Genomic DNA, 24,305 nt, shown 5'->3' on the forward strand with positions numbered 1-24,305 from the left:
AGTGGTGTATGAGTTTGATTTCAACATTTAAGAGAATGGATAGTAGGGGTATTGATGGGACTATGCAGTTTAAAGCTTGGCACAGACCAGATGGGCTGAGGAGCTTATTCCTGTACTTTTCTGATACTACTACAGCTAATACCAAATAGTATTTCACTTCATTTTCCTTTATTCAATTTACAATTTTACTTCCAAGATTCCTTTTGCCTCTGCCCTACATACATTAGCATAACTAATACCAGTACAGATGACCACTGATTATACAGTGTCATGAGCAGAAGGCCATCACATTGTAGAACCATTTTGAACACAGCAATAACTATTCAAAAACAGCATATGGCATTTTTTTTCAATTCAAACAGCCAGTTTTTTGGAGACTATGATCTTTTTTTTAGTAAAATCATAGCTGGTAGCATAAAACATTCACTGATTTTACTTGGTTTAAAAAAGGCTCAATGTGCACAGAAATGTATCTTCATTTCAGGGAAAGGAAAATAGAGGAATTGAACTGTGCTACAGTTTGAATTGAATGAGAAAATAGGGTATTTTAACTGAGTAACCAAATAAACTTAATGGTATTAACCTTTTCCTCAATATAGATGACACAAATGCATCTGTCCTTGTGGGTGAACTCTAATCTTAGACAGTGGCAGACCACTTAAAGCTACTGAGAGTAAGTTTGGAATGAAAGGCTATGGTCCAAGTGTGGGTTGATGGGACTAGGTAGAAAAGTTTAGCATTAACTAAATGGGTCATAAGGCCTGCTCCTGTGCTATACTGTTCTGACTCCAAGAATATCTCTGTTCTCTGAAGCAGAGGTTCCCATCCTTTACTATACCATCGGTCTTGCCATTGACTCCTGCTCTAAGACTATAGGACTTAGAATGAATGTTGGATGCACTGCTGAAGGTTTGTGTTTAGCCAAAAGTATAAAATAAATTATTCTTCAGATTTTTCCTGAGAAAGCCTGGAACATGTTATCCACAAACACTGTGGGAGTAACTTCCCCAGAGCACTGCCAGTATATCATCATCTTGTGAAGGTAGCAAATACTGATCCCAGTATCATCCAAACCCAGAAAGATGAACAGATTTGAAGTCGTGTACTAATACTTTCAAGAGAAAATTGACAAGGAAACAAAATATAATCTACCATTTTACATAGGCTGGGGCACCATTTAGTGGTTCATTTCATATAATTGTACAAGTTCGCAGAACTCCTGTACATTTTTACTTTGCTATTGAAATTGCTATTCAAGACAAGCCTTGCAAAATTAAATCTTTATTTACAAATAAAAAGTACAAACTAGTAAACAGGAAAGCTTAAAAACAAAGTAAATATAATGAAAATAATTCAGAGTTAAATTCTGAACTAGAATAAGATTTGGTAAATGGAGATATTTACAAACAGGAAATTGCTCTAGAGGATAAATTGACCATTATCTTAGATATATCTGTAGTGTATGAAACATCTCAAAGTTGTAGACAGCCAAAGTGATCAACTCTTTCAGTACAAAAATATACATTTTGTGTAAGGAATCTAACAATTTGCAAGTTACATGTTGTAAAAGGACAAAGTGCTGATGAAATCTCCAAGTACAGCTACTTGGTTTCAATTATTCTGCAAGGTAATTATTCCATCTTCATTTGTGTCTATGTCATGCTCCTGTGGAGAAACAGAATATAATCACTCGAGTCTAAAATCAATTTAGAAGAAATCAAGTCTTAGAACCATAGAACATTACAGCACAGAAGCAGGCCTTTTGGCCCTTCTTGGCTGTGCTTAATCCCACTGACCTGCACCTGGACCACATCCCTCCATACACCTCTCATCCATGTACCTATCCAAGTTTTTCTTAAAAGTGAGCCCACATTGACTACTTTATCTGGCAGCTCATTCCACACTCCCACCATTCCGAAGAAGCCCCCTCAATGTTCCCTTTAAACTTTCCCCCTTAACCCATATCCTCTGGTTTTTTTCTCCCCCAACCTCAGTGGAAAAAGCCTGCTTGCATTCACCCTATCTATACCTATCATAATTTTATATACCTTTATCAAATCTCTCCTCATTCTTTTAGGCTCCAGGAAATAAAGTCCTAACCTATTCAACCTTTCTCTGTAACTCAGTTTCTCAAGGCCTGGCAACATCCTTGTAAACCTTCTCTGCACACTTTCAACCTTATTAATATCCTTCCTGTAATTTGGTGACCAAAACTGCACACAATACTCCAAATTTGGTCTCACCAATGCCTTATACAACCTCACTATAGCATTCTAACTCTTATACTCAATATTTTGATTTATAAAGGCCAATGTACCAAATTCTTATTGAATACTAATATCAATTTACAATTTTAAAGAGAATTTTGTTGTTTATGATTTATTTGCTGCAGATTTTTAATAATGTCTTTAAATTTTACCTGATTCAGTTTCTTAAATTCCACCACTTGGAAAAAGATGTGTTCCAAAATTTCTTTTGCACCTTTGTTTTCTTGTCTGTTTGAGACACCAAGAATATCACCACACTTACGAACGTAGAATTCTAGATCATCCTCAGTACCTGAAAAGAAACCAATGCCAGTTTGTTTTCATTAAACACATAGTAGGCTCATATGAACTCTTCTATCATATAGCAACTCATGAATAAGCCAGGCAAAAGTAAACAATAATATCTAAAACAGAATAGTTTCTTTGGTGATATTAAGCAAGGTCAAGTATTGTGGCTACTAGTAGTAGATTATATCCTTCTGCTAGCCTTGGTAATTGAATGTCTGATTGAAGCTGCTCTCACACAGTTCATTTATCATTTATTCTGGCTCAATAATATGAGCTATGGATGTGGAGGGGTGCATGCTACTGAAAGATTGTACAATAGACTACAGTTAATCTTAAAAAAAAATGTGAAGTGCAGTTTTCTTGGATCATATTGGCACATTTGTTATTAGAATCAATGACGTAGAGCTGTAAAATGTTCCTAACTCAAAAGAAAATTTACAAACATGGCAATGATTTTCCTAAACAGCTAAACAGAAGTAATTTTTTTAATCTTTGTGAAAATACCCCTCAAGGTAGATGTTGGAGCAATTGTTCAATGTGGCCTTGGTATTAACTGTTGGCACTTGTCTGATTTTCACATTACAACTGGCAGTTCAGCAGAGGTAATTGCCTCCACTAATTTGCTGACCTTCCAACTGAGCAAACATTATTGCAACCGGCCCTTCAGCAAATTGAAATTGATGTAATCTGAAAAATAACAGGCCACAAGAACAGCAAATATTCAAAAGAAAGACAGCATTTGATACGAGGCATAGATATAAAGATAGTCAACTAAAACAAATTATTTGCTCACATTTGTTAGTCAGCTGAGCAAGCCTCACTTTCTCAGATGAAAACGTTTCATCAAGATCAAAGAGGTCCAATGTTGGTGCTGGCAACTCTCGAAAGGAGGGAGGAAAGACCTGATGAACAATAAAAAATGCACAATATTCATGCCCCATGCCAATGTAAATGTTGTACACACTGAACAGATTTGAAGCAAGAAGGCTGCGAGTGGAACAGCTAAGGATTTCCGGAGCGAAGGCATTTTACTACTCGGGGTAAAGAGAGGCAAGACTACGCAGGCATGTGACGACAAACAGAGTGGGAAAAATTTTAAAAGACAGCCATATCCAACAGGCAGCAGAGTGAGAGGGCTTGGGCGGTAACGGAACAAGGTCAGGTAGGTTTACCTGTGTTAATTGCAGAAAGGAAGAATGTGTGTGAGGCTGATGTTCTGTGCTTGGTGTCAGATGTAGGAAGTCCTGGAGTCTCCCAGCCTCCCGGATAGCCATATCTGCACCCGGTGTGTCGAGCTGCAGCTCCTGAGGGACCACGTTAGGGAATTGGAGTTGTAGCTTAATGACCTTCGTCTGGTCAGGGAAAATGAGGAGGTGATAGAAAGGAGTTGTAGGCAGGTGGTCACACCAGGGCCTGGGGAGATAGACAAGTGGATAACAGTCAGGAGAGGGAAGGGGAGAGTCAGGTACTAGAGAGTACCCCTGTGGCTGTCCCCCTGAACAATAAGTACTGTTTGATTACTCTTTTGGGGGGGGGGGGGGGGAAGCAACAGTGGCTGTGCCTCTGGCACAGAGTCTGGCCCTGTGGCTCAGAATGGTAGGGAAAGGAAGAGAAAGGCAGTAGTGATAGGGGATTCTATAGTTAGGGGGTCAGACAGGCGATTCTGTGGACGCAGGAAAGAAACTTGTATGGTAGTTTGCCTCCCAGGTGCCAGGGTCCGGGATGTTTCAGATCATGTCCACAATATCCTGCAGTGGGAGGAGAAAAGCCAAAGGTCGTGGTACATATTGGTACCAAAGACATAGGTAGTAAAAGGGAAGAGGACCTGAAATCAGACTACAGGGAGTTAGGAAGGAAGTTGAGAAGCAGGACCACAAAGGTAGTAATCTTGGGATTACTGCCTGTGCCATGTGACAGTGAGTATAGGAATAGAATGAGGTGGAGGAAAAATGTGTGGCTGAGGGATTGGAGCAGGGGGCAGGGATTCAGATTTCTGGATCATTGGGAACTCTTTTGGGGCAGGTGTGACCTGTACAAAAAGGACGGGTTGCACTTGAATTCCAGGGGGACAAATATCCTGGCAGGGAGATTTGCTAAGGCTACTGGGGAAAAGGAGGTTGGCTCACGAACAGAGAAAGCTTGGAGACCGTGCGAAAGGGAGGATAGGCAGGTGATAAAGAAGGGACGTGCTCAGACCGATGGTTTGAGATGTGTCTATTTTAATGCAAGGAGTATTGTGAACAAAGTGAATGAGCTTAGAGTGTGGATCAGTACTTCGAGCTATGATGTGGTGGCCATTACAGAGACATGGATGGCTAAAGGACAGGAATGATTACTTCAAGTACCGGGTTTTAGATGTTTCAGAAAGGGCGGGAAGGGAGGCAAAAGAGGTGGGGGTGTGACACTGTTGATCAGAGATAGTGTCACGGCTACAGAAAATGTGGATGTCATGGAGGGATTGTCTACAGAGTCTCTGTGGGTGGTTAGGAACAGGAAGGGGTCAATAACCTTACTGTGTTTTTTATAGGCCTCCCAATAGTAACAGGGATATTGAGGAGCAGATAGGGAAACAGATCCCAGAAATCCCAATAATAACAGAGTTGTCATGATGGGAGATTTTAATTACCCAAGTATCATTGCTCCCTAGAGCAATGAGTTTAGATGGAGTGGAGTTTGTTAGGTGTGTTCAGGAAGGTTTCTTCACACAATAAGTCTACAAGAGAAATACTTGATTTGGTATTGGGAAATGAACCTGCTCAGGTGTCATATCTCTCAGTGGGAGAGCATTTTGGAGTCAGTGATCATAATTTTATCTCCTTTCCAATAGCATTGGAGAGAGATAGGAACAGACAACTTAGAAAAGTGTTTAATTGGAGTAAGGGGAATTACGAGGCTATCAGGCAGGAACTTGGAAGTTTAAATTGAGAACAGATGTTCTCAGGGCAAGGTACAGGAGAAATGTGGCAAATTTTCAGGGGATATTTTTGTGGAGATTTGCATAGGTATGTTCCAATGAGACAGGGAAGTTACAGTAGGGTACAGAAACCGTGGTGTATAAAGACTGTAGTAAATCTAGTCAAGAAGAAAAACTTACAAAAGGTTCAGAGAGCTTGATATGTTAGAGATCTAGAAGATTATAAGGCTAACAGGAAAGAGCTTAAGAAGGAAATTAGGAGAGCCAGAAGGGACCATGAGAAGACCTTGGCAGGCAAAATTAAGGAAAACCCCAAGGCATTCTACAAGTATGTGAAGAGCAAGAGGATAAGACGTGAAAGACTAGGACCTATCAAGCGTGACAGTGGGAGAGTGTGTATGGAACAGGAGGAGACAGCAGAGGTACTTAGTGAATACTGAAGTAAAGTATTCATTATGGAAAAGAATCTTGGTGATTGTAGTGATGACTTGCAGCGGCTGAAAAGCTTGAGCATGTAGATTTTATGAAAGAGGATTTGCTGGAGCCTTTGGAAAGCATCAAGTTGGATAAGTTGCCGGGACCAGGTGAGATGTACCCTAGGCTAATGTGGGAGAGGTTCTGGAGGATTGGAGGGTTGCGGATATTGTTCCCTTATTCAAGAAAGGGAGTACAGATAGTCTTGGAAATTATAGACCAGTGAGTCTTACCTCAGTGGTTGGTAAGTTAATGGAGAAGATCCTGAGAGGCAGGATTTATAGACATTTGGAGAGGTATAATATGATTAGGAATAGTCAGCATGGCTTTGTCAAGAGTAGGTCATGCCTTATGAGCCTGATTGAATTTTCTGAGGATGGGACTAAACACATTGATGAAGGAAGAGTAGTAAAAGTAGTGTATATGGATTTCAGCAAGGCATCTGATAAGGTACCCCATGCAAGGCTTATTGAGAAAGTAAGGAGGCATGGGATCCAAGGGAACATTACTTCGAGGATCCAGAACTGGCTTGCCCACAGAAGGCAAAGAGTGGTTGTAAACAGGTCATATTCTGCATGGAGGTCGGTGACCAGAAGTGTGCCTCAAGGATCTGTTCTGGGACCCTTACTCTTCATGATTTTTATAAATGACCTGGATGAGGAAGTGGAGGGATGGGTTAGTAAATTTGCTGATGACACAAAGATTGGGGGTGTTGTGGATAGTGTGGAGGGTTTTCAGAGGTTGCAGTGGGACATTGATAATATACAAAACTGGGGTAAGAAGTGCTAGATGGAGTTCAACACATAACTGTGAAGTGGTTCATTTTGGTAGGTCAAGTATGATGGCAGAATACAGTATTAATGGTAAGACTCTTAGCAGTGTGGAGGATTAGAAGGACCCTGGGGTCTGAGTCCATAAGACGCTCAAAGCAGCTGCGCAGGTTGACTCTGTGGTTAAGAAGGCATATGGTGTATTGGCCTTCATCAATCGTGGAATTGAATTTAGGAGCCGAGAGGTAATGTGGCAGCTATATAGGACCCTGGTCAGACCCCACTTGAGAACTGACCCCGCTCAGTTCTGGTTGCCTCACTACAGGAAGGATGTGGAAATCATAGAAAGGGTGCAGAGGAGATTTACAAGGATGTTGCCTGGATTGGGGAGCATGCCTTATGAAAACGGATTGAGTGAACTTGGCCTTTTCTCCTTGGAGCAACGGAGGATGAGAGGGGACCTAATAGAGGTGTATAAGATGATGAGAGGCAATGATCGTGTGGATAGTCAGAGGCTTTATCCCAGGGCTGAAATGGCTGCCACAAGAGTAGATACAGAGGAGATGTCAGGGTAAGTTTTTTTTTTAAAAACTCAGAAAGTGGTGAGCGCGTGGAATGGGCTGCCAGCAATGGTGGTGGAGGCGGATATGATGAGGTCTTTAAAGAGACTTTTGGATAGGTACATGGAGCTTAGTAAAATAGAGGTAAGCCTAGTAATTTCTAAGGTAGGGACATGTTCGGCACAACTTTGTAGGCTGAAGGGCCTGTATTCTGCTGTAGGTTTTCTATGTTTATTATGTTTCTATGATAATATTTTGTAATTTTGATGGGCAAGGCACACCTTGCATCCTCGTTTATTGTCAGGATCAACTATACAGAGTCGGAGGCCTGAGAATGTGCCTATCCCAAAAGAAAATTTATGAACACATTTACATTCACCACACTATGACTGTTATTGTCTGACTTACAAAGTACTACTGTTGTCAAAAAGACTTATTGCAAGACTACAGTTCTCATGAAACTTATCACCTAAAATTTTCAACATTACTTCGATAATAAAAAATTTTGTACAGATCTTCCTATGACGCTCACTTAAAAATAAAACAAATGAGATTAAATTACTGTACAAAAAGCTTAATAAGCATAACATAGTTCATTTGATTTCTTTTGCCTTCAATACAGTTGTGGTTGTTTTTTATATTGTTTAATAGTTTGCAGATCTGCACTTACAGCTGGCTGTAGTGTAGGGAGTGGTGTTTCAAACTGAGGTTGTATCAGTTGGAGTGATTCATGTTTCACATTCAGTTGTTCATATGCCCTGGAAATGCATGAAATCTTGTAAGACCGCATCGTTGGCTCAAACACCGCAGGTATAATGTAACTCAGATTTCAACAATGTTTAATTATTTACACTTTGCTAGCTGATATTTTCCTTTAGTTTGAAAAAATTTTGTTTTAGTCATTAACTTCAATTATGAAAGTGGGTGAAATGTCCCATGAGTCATGGTATTTTTTTGGCTAAGACAATGGGCAGCCAATCATTCAAAGTCTGAGGTAGTGTGCTAACTGGGTACCTTGAAAGTTGGACAGAACAAAGCTCTAAACAATTTGGTTTCATAATTTCAATATTATGAGGGATTTATGGCCATATCAAGCTTTATGAAACAGAAAAACAGCCCTATAGCCCCATTTGGCAATGTAGCACATTAATGCCAGATTATCACTCAGGGTTGAATATGGTGACATATGTGTACTTTCATAACAAATTTACTTTGAACTGGTTCTTTGAATTGAGGGAATAACACATGGTTTGAACAAAGATTAAAGAAATATTCATCAGTTGTTTTAAATTCTAGTTTCTTTTGCACTTAAAATCCAGCTCTTAAATAAAAGACAGTTTCGATTTAATACTGACGTGATAACTTTTGGGAGTGCCATTGTGTCCAGTTTAAAGAGTGACATGTCAAATAGCGTGGTAAAATCCCGTGGATTTTCATCTCCTTCCTGTAAGCACACCCTCAGTCTGTCAGATAGTTTAGATGTATCTGGAAGCATGGTGTAATCTGAAATCTTAAGATTGAATTTTTCCATTAATAATACAAAAACATTGATTAATTTCTTTTTCATTTCATTAAACAGAGAATTTGTAATTATATTTATACATTTATTATCGTAAGACAACCCAAAACACTTATGAGCATTATCAAGTGAAATTTTTCATCATGTTATATTGAACTTGGTAATATGAGCACATTTGGGAGAAAATTGGAACTTCAAAATTATAAGGAGAAACTGGATAGCCTAGGTTTGTTTTTCCTGGAGCAGAGGAGGCCGAGCGGTGAGCTAATATAGGTATGTAAATTTGAGGAAAATATAAAGGGTAGATAATAAAATTATTTTTCCTATGGTGGAGGAGGCATAGGTTTAGCTAAGAGGTGAGGTTTAAAGAGGATAAAAGGGCAGATTTTTTCACAAGAGGGTGGTTGGAAGAGGGTTGGTGTCTGAAGAGGTGGTGAAGGCAGATGCTCTTGTGACTTTTAAAAAAGTATCTAGATACTTGAACTGCCAAGGCCAACACAAAGCAAGATTAATTTAGATAATGAGATTAATGTAGATTGTAGTACAAAGAATGGAATGGACAGTGCGTCAAAGGCTTGTTTCCGTGATGGACCCTATACTCCCAATTTTTGCTCAGTGGCTTCTGGAATATCATCGTAAGCAGCAGTAATTAACTAGGTTCTGCCTAAACAATAATATTAAGCTAGAATTGACGCTGTATATATTTTTATCCTCAGCAATGTTAACTAGTGAAGTTGTGAAAGTGCTTCATACTTTTACTTGTTGATTCTTAACACAGTAACCCTTTTTTATTTTTAAGCATGTATTACAACTAAAATGTAATTATTACATATGATCATTAAGGATATCTTCAAAAGGCAATGCCTCAAAAAGGCTGCATCCATCATTAAGGACCCCCATCACCCAGGACATTTCCTCTTCGCTTTGCTACCATCAAGGAGGATACATACACACTCAATAATTCAGAAACAGCTTCTTCCCCTCTGCCATCAGATGTCTGAATGGACAATGAACCCATAAACAACACATTTCATGACATATGCCAGAGATACTAAGCCTGCTTCTGAGCTATTGATTTCTCTCTTGAATCAAGGGCAAAGTTTTCTGTATTATATAGTCTATAAATGGCTGTGGAGGCCATATCATTGAGTTTATTTAAAGGAGAGGTTGATAGGTTCTTGATTAGTCAGGAGTCAAAGGGTATGAAGAGAATAGGATTGAGAAGGATAATAAATCAACCATAAGACTATCAGACTCAATGGGCCGAATGGCCTAATTCTGCTCCTTTGTCTTATACCCAAGAAATGATCCAGTTTCTACCAACTAATTTTCATGATTTACCTCTGGATCCTCAGCATCAATTTGGTTTAACTGGATTTCATTTGTAGTCAGCCACTGAAAAACAACATCCTGGAATAAAAGAAGTAAAAATTGAAGGATCAATAACCAACACGTGTTTTTTTTTAGAAATTATCCACAGATTTCAATGAATAGTTGTGAGTATTCTTTTTGGATGCATTGACTTAGATATCTTATCAGAAGGATTTGGTACATATCTCAGAAGATGGCTGAATTTGTAGTGAAGTGCTAGTCTAGCAATACTATGACACTGATTAACCTGATCAATGTTGACCGGTTGCATCATGGTCTAGTATAACAATTCAAATGTGCAAGAATGAAAGAAGCTGCCCAATATATCACGAGCATTTCCCTCCTGGTACCCACAGGAGGCAAAGCCTCAAAAAGGCAACATCTGTCAACAAAGATCCCCACAACCTAGGCCATGCCATCTTCACAGAGCTACCATTAGGCAAAAGGTACCAAAGTCTAAAGTCCCATACAATGACGTTTAAGACCATCTACTTCAACATTCAGTTCTTGAGACAACCAAAACAACTTTAATCACTTACTCAGTTTGGCAACACTTTGCACTAAATGGGATTTTGTTGTTTTTGTCCTTTTTGATATCATACTTACAAAAGTTCAAACATTTAAGTTTTTCTTGTGAATGCTGTTTGTATATCCTAATTGGCTGTGATGCTTGCATGCAACATTTTCATTGCATCCATACATACGTGTAGTTGCGCATATGACAATAGAACTAACTTTGATTTTAATATTCTGAAAGAAGTCACCAGGCATTCAAAGATTTATTTTGAAAGGTGATTGAACTGATTATGGTTAGATAGTTGAGTTATGAGAAGATGTTTACAGTGAACCAAGCTGTTACCAGGGTTTCTTAACCAGGGTTCCGTGAGAAGTCCATAGGGGTTCCACGAGAGATTGTGATTTAAAAAAAATAGGTTTTTGGACTTTGCGCAATGTGCGATGCTAGCACTTGCAGTGGTGGGCAGTGAGCGAGTGGCCCCATTAGCAGTTTCAGCCCAGTATGGTAATGCGCTGTTTATGCTCAGTTTTTGACGCAAGAAAGGAGGATGTTTATAATTGGTGAGCACTGTATAGCACAGAGGGGAGGGCGACAGGCCGATGAGGAGCATGAGCTGAAGTTTCCAAGCATTGAATGGATTCTCCCAACTTGGGCTGTGACATCAGTCTCCCTTTCAAACTTCCCCTTGCGTGTTTGCTGACTGACTCATGGGGGTAAACAAACTCAATCAATGCAGGAGAAAATTGGAGGGAAATTTTTGTTTTAAAGACTGTTCAGTGTAGCAATTTTTAAAGAGTTGTGAGATGGAAGAGGAGGATTTTAGGCCTAGGCCTACACACAATTCTGATAAGGTTAACAATGAAGAGTTACAATCTTCTGAGATATCTTACAGAACTGGTGCAACAACAGACAAATGTCTTTTGTTTTTACAAAACTATAAAAGTTTATTTAAAGAACAAATACACAAGGTACAACATTAAGAATTTACAAGACTGAATAAATTCAAATTAAAATAAGATTACTACTGTCTATAAAACAGTCAATACTCTGGTGGCCCATCACTCTTAGAAATCCCCCACTGTACCCATTGTGACTGCATGCTGGACATAAACGTACCCTCAGAAGAGGGACAGGTAGTTGGCCCTGGCAGAACCCTCGACTTTCCACAACCTAGACTCATGAATAGCCATCTTGGCCTAGCCCACCAGTAGATTTCTCTCACAACCGCCCCCTTCTATACTGTAAGGTGCCATTATATCAGGGGCATGGGGCTAAAGTGCATCCAGAACCTGAGCAGCACCCACTTCAGATATTCAAACAGGGGCTGCAACCTCTCACAGTCCACGTAGGCGTGGTACACTGACTCCTCTTGGCCACCGAATGGACAGGTGGATGTGGTGTCAGTGAACCTGCTCAAAGACCTGTTGCACGGAACTGCCCTATGTAACACTTCCACTGCAGGTCCCCAAAGTACAGGGGCAAGATCTCTACATAAAGAGACCTCTTCCGCCACTGAATGGTAAAAGAGAGCACCAAGGTGAGCCTGTTTGGCAGACGAAGGGAAAGATGTGAAAGGTGTGCAAGAGCAGACCATACAAGAAACGCTTTGGAGAATCATGGAAGGGCATTCCAGTGAGATGTCCCACATTGTGAGGGACTCTCTCCCATGTGGTATCCCGAGGCCTTCTGGCCCATCAGGTGGTGGTACAGCCAGAACCTCTGTACTTCCCTAAGCCCCTTGACATCCACCATGATAGGATGGGGACAAGACCCATTGCAGTTAGAGTCACCTCCCACAGGTGCAAGAGTACCCTATCCAGATGAGACTGGACCCCATACCCTGAACAGCTCTTGGTAAAAGCAAGGCAGTTCCCTCACAGCAGCGCAGCTGATGCTGTCCACTGGAAGCCAAGTGCCCTCCTGCAGGCAATGTCCCAGGCGGAGAAAGTGCATAGCCAGTGCGTGCCATCTCAGAGGGTCGTTGCTTTTCAGGTATCTCTGCAGCGTCCTGAGGCGGAGAGTTGCCAGCTGGGTGCGCATGCACACTAATGACTCGCCACCTTCCATGATTGGAAGGCTCAGGATCACAGCAGAGAAGCAATGACTCCTGCTGTTTCAGAAAGACTCTTCTGGGTCTTGACAACAAAAGCAGTGGATGGGACTAAAGTAATCAGCCGGTACTGTATCTTTACAATGAAAGCTACTTATCCATAGGTTCTACATGGACCAGTGTTCCAAGTTGTCCTTTTCCATTGTGTCTAGTCTGTGGCAAACAACTTACAAAAGTAGCAATGGCTCCAGCAAAATTGAAAAGACACTTTACAAATTACAGCCATGTGGCACATAAAGGTGATTATTTTAAAAGATGATTGGAGCCTCAAAAGAAACAGATTAAAGCTTTTGAAAATAAAGTCATTGTCAGTAAAAATATTGAGGAGTCAAGTTATTTAGTAACTTTAAGACCAGCTCACCTCAAGAGTGTTTAAAAAGCTATCATGCTATCAATCAACAACACCTCCAACCTTTGTGTCATTAGCAAACTTACTAACCCATCCCTCCACTTCCTCATCCAGGTCATTTATAAAAATCAGAAAGAGTAAAGGTCCCAGAATAGATCCCTGAGGCACCCCAATGGTGACTGACCTCCACACAGAATATGACCCATCTACAACCACTCTTTGCCTTCTGTGGGCAAGCCAGTTCTGGTTTCACAAAGCAATGTCCCCTTGGATCCCATACCTCGTTACTTTCTCAATAAGCCTTGCATGGGGTACCTTATCAAATGCCTTGCTGAAATCCATATACATCTACTGCTCTTCCTTCATCAATGTGTTTAGTCACATCGTCAAAAAATTCAATCAGGCTCGTAAGGCACGACCTACCTTTGACAAAGCCATGCTGACTACTCCTCATCATATTATACCTCTCTAAATGTTCATAAACCCTGCTTCTCAGGATCTTCTCCAACAACTTACTAACCACTGAGGTAAGACTCAGTGGTCTATAATTTCCTGGGCTATCTCTACTCCCTTTTTGAATAAAGGAACAACATCTGCAACCCTCCAATCCTCCGGAACCTCTCCCGACCCCATTGATGATACAAAGATCATCGCCAGAGGCTCAGCAATCTCCTCCCTCGCCTCCTACAGTAGCCTAAGGTACATCTCATCTGGTCCTGGCGATTTATCCAACTTGATACTTTCCAAAAGCTCCAGCACATCCTCTCCCTTAATATCTATATGCTCAAGCATTTCAGTCTACTACAAGTCAGCACTACAATCACCAAGATCCTTTTCCATAGTGAATACTAAAGCAAAATGTTCATTAAGCACCTCTGCTCTCTCCTCTGGTTCCATACACACTTTTCCACTGTCACACTTCATTGGTCCTATTCTCTCACATCTTATCTCTTGCTCTTCACATACCTGTAGAATGCCTTGGGGTTTTCCTTAATCCTGCCCGCCAAGGCCTTCTCATAGCCTCTTCTGGCTGTCCTGGATTTTCTTCTTATTAGTCTTATAATCTTCTAGATCTCTAACATTACCTAGCTCTCTGAACCTTCCGTAAGTTTTTCTTTTCTTCTTCTAGATTTATTACAGCCTTTGTACACCACGGTTCCTATACCCTAGTGTAACTTCCCTGTCTCATTGGAACGTACCTATACAGAACTCCACACAAATATCCCCTGAATATTTGCCACATTTCTTCTGTACTTTTCCAAGAACATCAGTTTCCAATTTAAGCCTCCAATTTCCTGCCTGATAGCCTCATAATTCCCCTTACTCCAATTAAATGCTTTTCTAAGTTTTCTGTTCCTATTTCTCTCCAATGCTATTGTAAAGGAGACAGAATTATGATCACTATCTCCAAAATGCTCTCCCACTGAGAGATCTGACAGCTGACCAGGTGCACTTCCCAATACCAAATCAAGTGCAGCCTCTCTTCTTGTAGGCTTATCTACATATTGTGTCAAGAAACCTTCCTGAATCCCTGACCCCTGCTCCAATCCCTTAGCCACACATTTATCCTCCACCTCATCCTACTCCTATTCTCACTATCACGTGGCATCGGAAGTAATCCTGAGATTATCACCTTTGCTGTCCAGCTTCTCAACTTCCTTCCTAATTCTCTGTAGTCTTTTTTCAGGACCTCTTCCCTTTTCCTACCTATGTCATTGGTACCAATACGTACCATGACCTCTGGCTGTTCTCCCTCCCACCGCAGGATATCTTGGACGTAATCCAAAACATCCCAGACCCTGGCAGCTGGGAGGCAAACTACCATCCGAGTTTCTTTCCTGCGTCCACAGAATCACCTGTCTGACCCCCTAACTATAGAGTCCCCTATCACTACTGCCTTCCTCTTCCCTTCCATTCTGAGCCACAGGGCCAGATTCTGTGCCAGAGGCACAGCCACTGCCACTTCCCCCAAGCAGGCTGTCTCCCCCCCCTCCCCCCAACAGTAAACAGGAGTACTTATTGTCAAGGGTACAGCCACAAGGGTACTCTTTAGTACCCAACTCTTCTCCTTCCCCCTCCTAACTGTGTCCTACTTGTCTGTCTCCCGTGGCCCCGGTGTGACTACCTACCCATAACTCCTTTCTATCATCTCACTTTCTCTGACCAGGCAAAGGTCATCGAGCTGTATCTCCAGTTCCCTAACTCAGTCCCTCAGCTCGACACACTTGGTGCAGATTTAGCCGTCTGGGAGGGTGGGAGACTCCAGGACCATATAACCATATAACAATCACAGCACAGAAACAGGCCATCTCGGCCCTCCTAGTCCGTGCCGAACTCTTAATCTCACCTAGTCCCACCTACCCGCACTCAGCCCATAACCCTCCACTCCTTTCCTGTCCATATACCTATCCAATTTTACCTTAAATGACACAACTGAACTGGCCTCTACTACTTCTACAGGAAGCTCATTCCACACAGCTATCACTCTCTGAGTAAAGAAATACCCCCTTGTGTTTCCCTTAAACTTCTGCCCGCAACTCTCAAATCATGTCCTCTCGTTTGAACCTCCCCTACTCTCAATGGAAACAGCCTATTCACGTCAACTCTATCTATCCCTCTCAAAATTTTAAATACCTCGATCAAATCCCCCCTCAACCTTCTACGCTCCAATGAATAGAGACCTAACTTGTTCAACCTTTCTCTGTAACTTAAGTGCTGAAACCCAGGTAACATCCTAGTAAATAGTCTCTGCACTCTCTCTAATTTATTGATATCTTTCCTATAATTCAGTGACCAGAACTGCACACAATATTCTAAATTTGGCGTTACCAATGCCTTGTACAATTTTAACATTACATTCCAACTTCTGTACTCAATGCTTTGATTTATAAAGGCCAGTGTTCGAAAAGCCTTCTTCACCACCCTATCTACATGAGACTCCACCTTCAGGGAACTATGCACTGTTATTCCTAGATCTCTCTGTTCCTCTGCATTCCTCAATGCCCTACCATTTACCCTGTATGTTCTATTTGGATTATTCCTGCCAAAATGTAGAACCTCACACTTCTCAGCATTAAGCTCCTTCCACATCTGACACCGAGCACAGAAGACTGGCCTCACACACATACTTCCTCCTTTCCACAGTTAAACCTACCTCGCCTCCTCCCATTACCGCCCAGGCCCTACCACTCTGCTGCCCGCTGGATATGGCGATCTTTTTAAACGTTTCGCACTCTACTGGCCGACCTCATGCGTGTTCACAGTCTCGCCTCTCGTTTACCCCGAGTAGTAAAAAAACTCCCTTCACTCCGAGAAATCAGCCATTCACCGGGTGAGGGACACTTTCTCTGAGTCTACTGCTCAGCCTGAGAACTTTAGTTTGAGAGAAGAGGAAGAACTTTGTGAGCTGCACTCTGATCATGCACTCAAGAGGTTTATTGACCTGCCCTTGCACATTCTGGATTTTTGCAAGAAAAAGAGTATCCTGCCATTCATAGGAAAGCAATGAACATTTTGCTGCCATTTTTAACTTCTTACCTGTATGAGCAAGCTTTCTCTTGTATAACAAGCATCAAGAGCAAGGATAGAAATCATCTCATTTCAGTTGAAGGTGAAATCCGCCTGTGCTTATCTCAAGTTTGTCCCAGAATTGAGAAATCTACTATTTTTGTGTTAAGAGCTATTAAAATTTATGAAGGAGAAAGAAACAGTAATTTCAAGAAAGTTAAGCTAAGCTTAACTGCCTTTTTTTTTCCAAGAAAGGTTAGCTAAAAATTCATCCCCTACTCAAAAGAACAATGAGAATTACTTTTGGATTGTTATATCTACAACTTACTGATCATGATAACGTACCATGAGTTCTAGATATTTTTATGCAAGGGTTCCTGAGACCTGAAAATTATCTCAAGTGTTCCTGCAGGGCAAAAAGGTTGAGAAAGGCAGTTTAGATTGAATTGTTTTATGCAATGAGATGAAATATGGAATGGACTGCTGAAGTAAATTGTGTGGTTAAATACCATCAAGAAATTCAAGAGAGCTGGACAAGGATTGGGTGAAAAATCTGATGGACTAAGTATGACAGATACTGTGACAAATGAGATTTTCTGGCCATTGATATAAGCCAGAAAGATCACACTGCATAAAGGAACAAACCAGTTGTGACCAGATGAGATATTGTAATAGTAATTTTTTTAAAAAGTTAGTAAAATATTAAAATCACAAACTAATTAAAAATAGATATGAAGTTATTCCTATAATTAAGTACATGCCCTATCATTTGCCATTCACAATTTTGAGTAACTATTAATTATCTTTCATTTACCTTGTTGGAACATCTTGACCACAATAAACCGATTGATGAATCTAATATTTTAATACCATGATTACATACCATGATTTTGCCATTTTCTTCTTTGTCAAAGTATTGGTCACTTATCATGTGACAAGATCCCAGCACAGCCAATTTTCCACCTTGAAGCTGTTAAAAAAAGTTTGAATTTTTTTATGATCAAGACAACTGAAGTCTGTTCACTATTCTGAGTCATTGTAAGCTTTTAAGGTTCCGTGTTTCTTGCCTCACTTAATTACACATGAAGATGCTTTGGGTATTTTCATCCAAAATATTTGACACATTCCCTTTACAGGTAGGACCACAATAAATGACATTCCATAAGTTTTAAATATTTAAGAAGATGACAATGATCAATCTATGATACATATTGCTTCTTTTCTGTTCTCCCTTGGTCTAGACTTATCTGAAAATTATCATTTTAAAATAGTTTCATTTGGCCTATCATCGCTGTCCTTATAATCAGGCTCTTTGCAATCTAGTTTACTTTCAAAGGGACTTACAGTGGAAAAAAACACTAAGCATTGACCTACTTTCTGAACCTAGAAGAATACATGTATACATAATCCTTCAACACAAATTTGTTCTTAAATTATTGAACTACATTGGTAATAAACCACATTATTAAATAATTAAAATTTAAACAATTGCTAAGAAATAATTGTTTCTTTTTCCATAAATGAGATATCATCTGTTATGTTTCTAAAATTCTACAACTTGGGCTTTTTTCCTAATGGTGTTGCACACCCTGTAAATAAAATGTCTGTTTCAAAACAAAAGTTCAAGATGATATGAAAGAAGCAGGATACAAAGAGTAGCCTCGGCCTGCCATTACTAGTCTTGATTTCTTGGTCAGGTCAAATGAGCAGTATTTGCCTTTCACTGGACTTTCTGGGAGCTTTTGCACTGGAACTAGAACTAACTAGAAATAAAAAACAAAATACACAGGAGTATTCACTGTGGCTTGATAAAAACAGAGGACAAAATATCCAACTGTGCATCTACTTAACCAATCCAACTTCAGAATTTTTACTGAGATGTGCATGACCTAGATTAGGAACTACCAACTTCAATGGTTAATTCAATGGTAACTTATGCATAGACAGCAAATTAAAGAGACAGAAACAATGCAGGCAAAATTTAAACATTGTCAACAATAATTAAAATCTGAAGGAATGAAACTCCCACTCAAAAGTTATTTTTCATCGTCAGGAAATGTGGCAACTAATTATACACATATCAATAAAAATCCATAATTTTCTGGCACATTTATCGGATGTCGAAGGGAATTATAGTATCAAACCCCAATGTTTATTAACACTCCTTAATGTACTATCATTTACAAATCACATCCTTTCCGTTTGACTTTCCAAAATGCATTCTTTTAGTTTGCCAGGTCTCTTTTGCCTGTTCTGCCATCGATCAGGGTATAATTGATCTATACAGATATGCCACAGTCCCCTTAATATCCAGAAATCTATTAATTTCCAACTTGAATGAACTCAGTGACCCAAGTTTTCAGAGTCCTCCAGGTTAAAGAATTCTATGGATTCACCACCTCTTGCACAAAGAAATCCTAAATGGCTCTTTGCTTTGAGACTATGACCCCTAGGTAATAAACTCTTCAGCCAGGGGAAACTCCATCCTTGCAGCTACCCTTCAGAACCTTGAAAGAAATTGCGTTTCAATGAGAATGCCTCACATTCTTCTTAACATCCATCTCCTCATACAGCAAACCTGACACACCAGGAACAAATCCTGTGAATCTTTGCTGCATTTCCTCATATGGCAATTATCCCTTCTCTAGTAAGGGATCCAGACTTGTACCTTATACCCTCCGTAGTAAGCTGACAAGAAACTAACAAATTCTGCACAATGGAAACTATTTAAGTATTTGTAGGTATTACTTGAAACAGTACCTTGGAATTGTAGAATGCCAGAATAGGCCTGTTGAGGGGAAAACATACAGAACCTGTCGACAGCACTGCAATGGCTGGTTTCATTACACTCAGTGTAGCACCAAATGGATAAACAAACGTCAGGGCTCTGTAGTACATAATGACAATAAGATTAACTGTAAGCACAAAACAGCAAACTAGTCCACAATTTAACACTGAAACATTCCTGGGAATCTAGTAACTTCAGCAAATTAGACCTACATGTGATTGCATCTCCATGAGCATCAATTGGACTCTACAACTTATTTTCAGTGAATTACAGATAGGTAGAAGTTCTTCTATTTACCACTATTATTGGTGTATTTTTTAAATTGTTGAAAGCATAGAACTATAACTTTTTGTGAACAAACATCCATTATGTACATGATTATGTATTTCAATTATCATAAATGTACTTAAAAACCTTTTGGTTTACATTTATCTTCATTTGGACTAGAATAAAGATGAATTTATCAATTTATATTTATTAATTTGAGGCACAATATGTTAGAGAACTATTCTACTTTGCTACTTATAAAGATATTGCAATAGAAGATAGCACAAGAGCAGTTATTACAAGCAGGTGACTGGATAATGTTTTGAATATGTAAATTCTTCACTAATAGTTTATCACATAATTTAGTCTACAATTTATTCATAAAGATAATGATATTTTTCTGAGTTGCCATCTAACAGTCAAATCACAAAGATAATTATTAAGAGTACAAATCATATTCTCTTTACGATTAGTATAATTTAATGGGACACCAACCATGCTTCACAAGGACAACTTCTCATTGCTATATGACTACTGAACAGACCCTAGTATAATCTTGACTTAGTAGACTCTTGACCTTATTATCGATCTCATTATAGCCTTGTACCTTACAGTCTAGTTACATTTCACTTTCTTTGTAACACTATATTCTGCATCCTGTTACTGTTTTCCCTTGCACCGTTGTAATGAAATGATCTGCATGGACAGCATGCAAAACAAGATTTTTTTGTTGCATCTCAATACAAGTGATAAGGATGAATCAATTTACCAATTTGATGTAAAAACTTACTGCAAGTTGTTGCCATTGTTTTCTTCATCCATCATTCCAGGCACAGACTTACCAGCTGCTCGACTAATTTCTCTGTGAATAGTAATTTATTGTCCATGATATATTTGAAAGAGAAGGTACAAGTTCTGAAGAAATCCATTTCACATTATCAATATACACAAGATCAAATCCTACATGAGATAGGTCAGTCATTCTTTCATCCCACTCCCATTTTTGTGGCCTGCAGCACTGAGGATCAATGCAAGCTTGAGGAACAGCAAGTCGTTTTCCATTTAAGGCACACTGCAGCTTTCTGTACTCAGTGTTGAATCTTAGAACTTCAGGTGACTTCCTCTATATTCCAACTAATAATTCTGCTATATGTCAACCATCAGCAATATTGACTCAGTCTTTCTCCATTTGCATGGCATCACCTACTGGCAGTTTCTTACACAGATCTGCATGTCATTGTTTTTATCCTCCTTTATTAATCTTGTTACTCCCTAACAACATCAATTTCATAGGTTTTATGTTCTTTTGTTTCATGCCTTTTTCTCCAATTTTTAGACTTCAGGTCATCACCTTGGCCTGTTCCATGAGATACAAGCTTTGCCCTATCCATCCCTCTTCTACTCTTATACCAATTCAAAATTAACATGTTTTAGCCTGAAACATTAACTTTCCACTTCTTTCCACAGATGTTGCATGAAATGCTAAGTGTTTCCAACATTACTGTTCTTTAAAAAAAATTTCCTGTGCAAGATGCACTGCATAAAATAAAACATTCCATTTTGTTAAGGACACAGATAAAATGAAAAGGATGAAAAATTGTGCATAAAACTACCTGTTTAAAATTCCATTTGATATTAAAGCTTCTTTGGGATGGAAGTATTTATAATACATATTTCTTATAACTGCATCTGCAAGTAACAATATTTGAAGGATAAATGTGATATGAAGTAATCAAATTGCAAAAAAATAACATTTAAAGGAAATAAGTATATAATACTTACCATTATTCACCATAATTCCATACTCCTCTAATAAGAAGTTTATATTAGTGTCATATTTAGATTCTCCACCTTCTCCCAGCATCACAAGAATACATCCTCCACTTTCTAAGTACTTTTTCAATACATCAAGCTAGGAATATGAAAAAAATTACAATAACTAATTCTGAATTCAATAAATGCAGAGTATTCCTCATTTCATAAACTTTAAAAAGGCATACAGAGCACAATGAGAAATTTCTAAAACTTGCACAGGCCTGAAAATAACTTTTTAACGAAAAAATGTAGCAATTCTATAAATAGCAACATGCATCTTCGGATGTTTGAGGATATAAAATTAACGATACTAATCAAAAATAAATGTGCTTGCTTACTTCAGTAGCAGTGAATTTTTCTCTGGGACCAGCTGTTATCCATAATTTCACACCTCTTAGTTTCTCTTCTGTGATTTCATCTTTAAAACTGTTAAGAACAAAATACTCATTATGTCTGAAATACTAATCCCTAAATCATAACCAATAAAAGTTAAAGCACATGAACATATGAATTCAAAATTATAGACATTTCCCAGTGATTAATTTTATGACACAAGCCATCATACTGTAAACCCACGTTGTATTAGATAATTAATATACTAATTAATTATTTGGAATTTATAGTTCTCTAATATTATAGATTTAAAGATACAGAAGTGACAGGTTCATGGCATTCAATTTTCTTAACTGGATTTATCAAATAAAGACCATAGGACATAGGAGAAGTATTACAGCATTCGATGCATCAGCTTTCCTCTGCCATTTAATCATGGCTGAATTATTTTCCCTCTCAAACTTATAGCTTCTCCCTATAATCTTTGATGGCCTTAGTAATTACGTACCTATCAATCTCCTCTTAAAATATACAAAAGTTCAAAGTAAATTTATTATCAAAGTACATATATGTCACTATATACAAGCCGCTGGTCTTCAGAGCTTCACCAGGTATACCATCAGGGCCTGATGTCTTGATGTCTCTTGAAAGATGTTTTGATGGCGGCATCCAAAAGAGATCATCGGGTCACCAGATGGTGCAGTGATTTGCACAGGTGTCGTTTATTCTCTTTCAAAGTGTGCATAAAAGGCATTGAGCTCATCTGGGAGTAAACCATCACAGCCATTCATGATGTTAGGTTTTGCTCTGTAGGTTTTGCCTGCAAATCCTGCCAGAGTTGATGTGCATCCAGTTCCGCCTCCAACATTAATCAGAATTACTTTTTGTCCTTGAAATAGCCTTCTGTAGGTTGTATCTGGACTTCCTGTATAGCTTTGAATAATTGGTCTTGTGTGCCACAAATATAGCCCTCAGCCCTCAACCTCTTGGTTCATCCACAGCTTTTGGTTTGGTTATGACTGGTATATTCTCGAAGGCACACGTTCATCCATGCAGGTCTTGGAGTCGGTGATAACTGTGGTACAGTCATTCAGACTCGAAGATTAACCCTTGAAAGTTGTCCAGTCCACCAACTCAAAGCAGTCCTGTAAGTGCTCCTCCACCTCCCTTGACCCTTCTTGGTCCTCACCACTGATGCTGCAGTCTTTAATCTCCGCCTATATGCTGGGAGGAGAAGTACAGCCAGCTGATTGAACTTTTCAAACTGTGGGCATGGGATGATACGGTAAGCATTCTTGATGGTGGTACAAGAGTGGTCAAGTGTGTTGGCTCCTCTAGTTGACAGGTGATATATTGGTGGTAGTTGTTCAGATTTCTTCAAGTTGGCCTGATTGAAAATTCCTGCAATGATAGGAAAGACGTCAGGGTGCGCAGTTTGGTGCCTGTTGATCTTGTTGCTCTGATCCTCCAGTGCCTGTTTGGCATTGGCGTAATGTGCAATGCACACCACTAACAGAACGATGGTGGAAAACTCCTTCGGCAGATAAAATGGACACTTGACTGCTAGATCTCGGAGGTCAGGTGAGCAGGACAGAGACAGAATTGCCATGTTTGTGCACCACAATCAGTTACACTCAGACCCCACGTTCCTCGGAGGTGGAGCACTACGTAAATCAACACTCTGCAGGGTCATTAAACATTATGTAAATGTACGTTTTTTGCCTGATTAAAAAAAAGGTCAAACCTGAGATATATTATTTTATGTACACACAGTAATTCATGGAGTAACAAACATGCAAATAGGCCTAACCTGTAGACTAGTAGAACAGCAACACTTCGCAGCAGCAGTGGAGGGAAGCGGATGGTGGTTACATCTTAGAGAAGGGACCAAGCTGTGGCCTCTCCTCTAACTTTGGCTTTTAAAAATTTCAATAATGAATGGAATAACCAGGTTGTAACGAATCAATGCCATGCAGGGTTGTGTGAGGTGGAGTCTACTCCACTCCCTCTGCCTCCAAAAGATGGGCTGTCCTGTCTTTGCAGCACTGAATCCAAAACGGTGGAAGATAGCCAGGGTTCTGTGAAGAAAAGTACACAGCAGTCCCTGATATGGCAAACTTGCTCTGAGGTCTTCAATTTTAGTTTCCAGAGACTGTACATTTGACAGCAGGATAGTCGGGAGTGGAAGTATGAGGCCTCTGCAATTCAATCCCACCTGTAGATTGGCTTTGCTTCCGCTTTCTTTAAGGGGAACTACACTCTTAAAGGGAATCTGCCATCTGAAGTTCATTGATTTTGATTATCGATAGGTTTTTTAAAACATCTTAAAAAGAGGAGGCTTACTAAAGTATCCATGATTGTGACTAGGTTTCAGCTGTAGTAGTCTTGAATGGGAATATTTGATTATTTCCATGGGAGCTGCTGCATGTTAACAGTTGCCACTATTGGAGTATAAA

General features: G+C 39.6%; 1 protein-coding gene across 3 annotated transcripts in view; it reads right to left on the reverse strand.

The window, feature by feature from the left end:
- Nucleotides 1-146: 146 nt before the first annotated feature.
- Nucleotides 147-24,305, reverse strand: part of ift52 (intraflagellar transport 52 homolog (Chlamydomonas)) — a 36,278-nt gene continuing 12,119 nt past the window's right edge. For 2 of the 3 annotated variants that reach the window (XM_059980787.1, XM_059980788.1), the window contains 12 exons: nucleotides 21,855-21,942; nucleotides 21,484-21,613; nucleotides 21,315-21,390; nucleotides 20,492-20,563; nucleotides 19,407-19,533; nucleotides 17,530-17,616; nucleotides 10,134-10,202; nucleotides 8,629-8,783; nucleotides 7,944-8,031; nucleotides 3,349-3,457; nucleotides 2,420-2,559; nucleotides 147-1,665 (listed from right to left, as the gene is read on the reverse strand). In XM_059980787.1, coding sequence (XP_059836770.1) covers nucleotides 1,612-1,665; nucleotides 2,420-2,559; nucleotides 3,349-3,457; nucleotides 7,944-8,031; nucleotides 8,629-8,783; nucleotides 10,134-10,202; nucleotides 17,530-17,616; nucleotides 19,407-19,533; nucleotides 20,492-20,563; nucleotides 21,315-21,390; nucleotides 21,484-21,613; nucleotides 21,855-21,942 — 1,195 coding nt within the window. In that variant the 3' untranslated portion in view covers nucleotides 147-1,611. Of the gene's footprint in view, nucleotides 1,666-2,419; nucleotides 2,560-3,348; nucleotides 3,458-7,943; nucleotides 8,032-8,628; nucleotides 8,784-10,133; nucleotides 10,203-17,529; nucleotides 17,617-19,406; nucleotides 19,534-20,491; nucleotides 20,564-21,314; nucleotides 21,391-21,483; nucleotides 21,614-21,854; nucleotides 21,943-23,659; nucleotides 23,901-24,305 lie in introns of those variants that run through there. The other variant, XM_059980789.1, reaches the window with a different exon arrangement.

This window comes from Hypanus sabinus, chromosome 9 (assembly GCF_030144855.1).
Source record: "Hypanus sabinus isolate sHypSab1 chromosome 9, sHypSab1.hap1, whole genome shotgun sequence".
NCBI classification, from domain to species: Eukaryota; Metazoa; Chordata; class Chondrichthyes; order Myliobatiformes; family Dasyatidae; genus Hypanus; species Hypanus sabinus.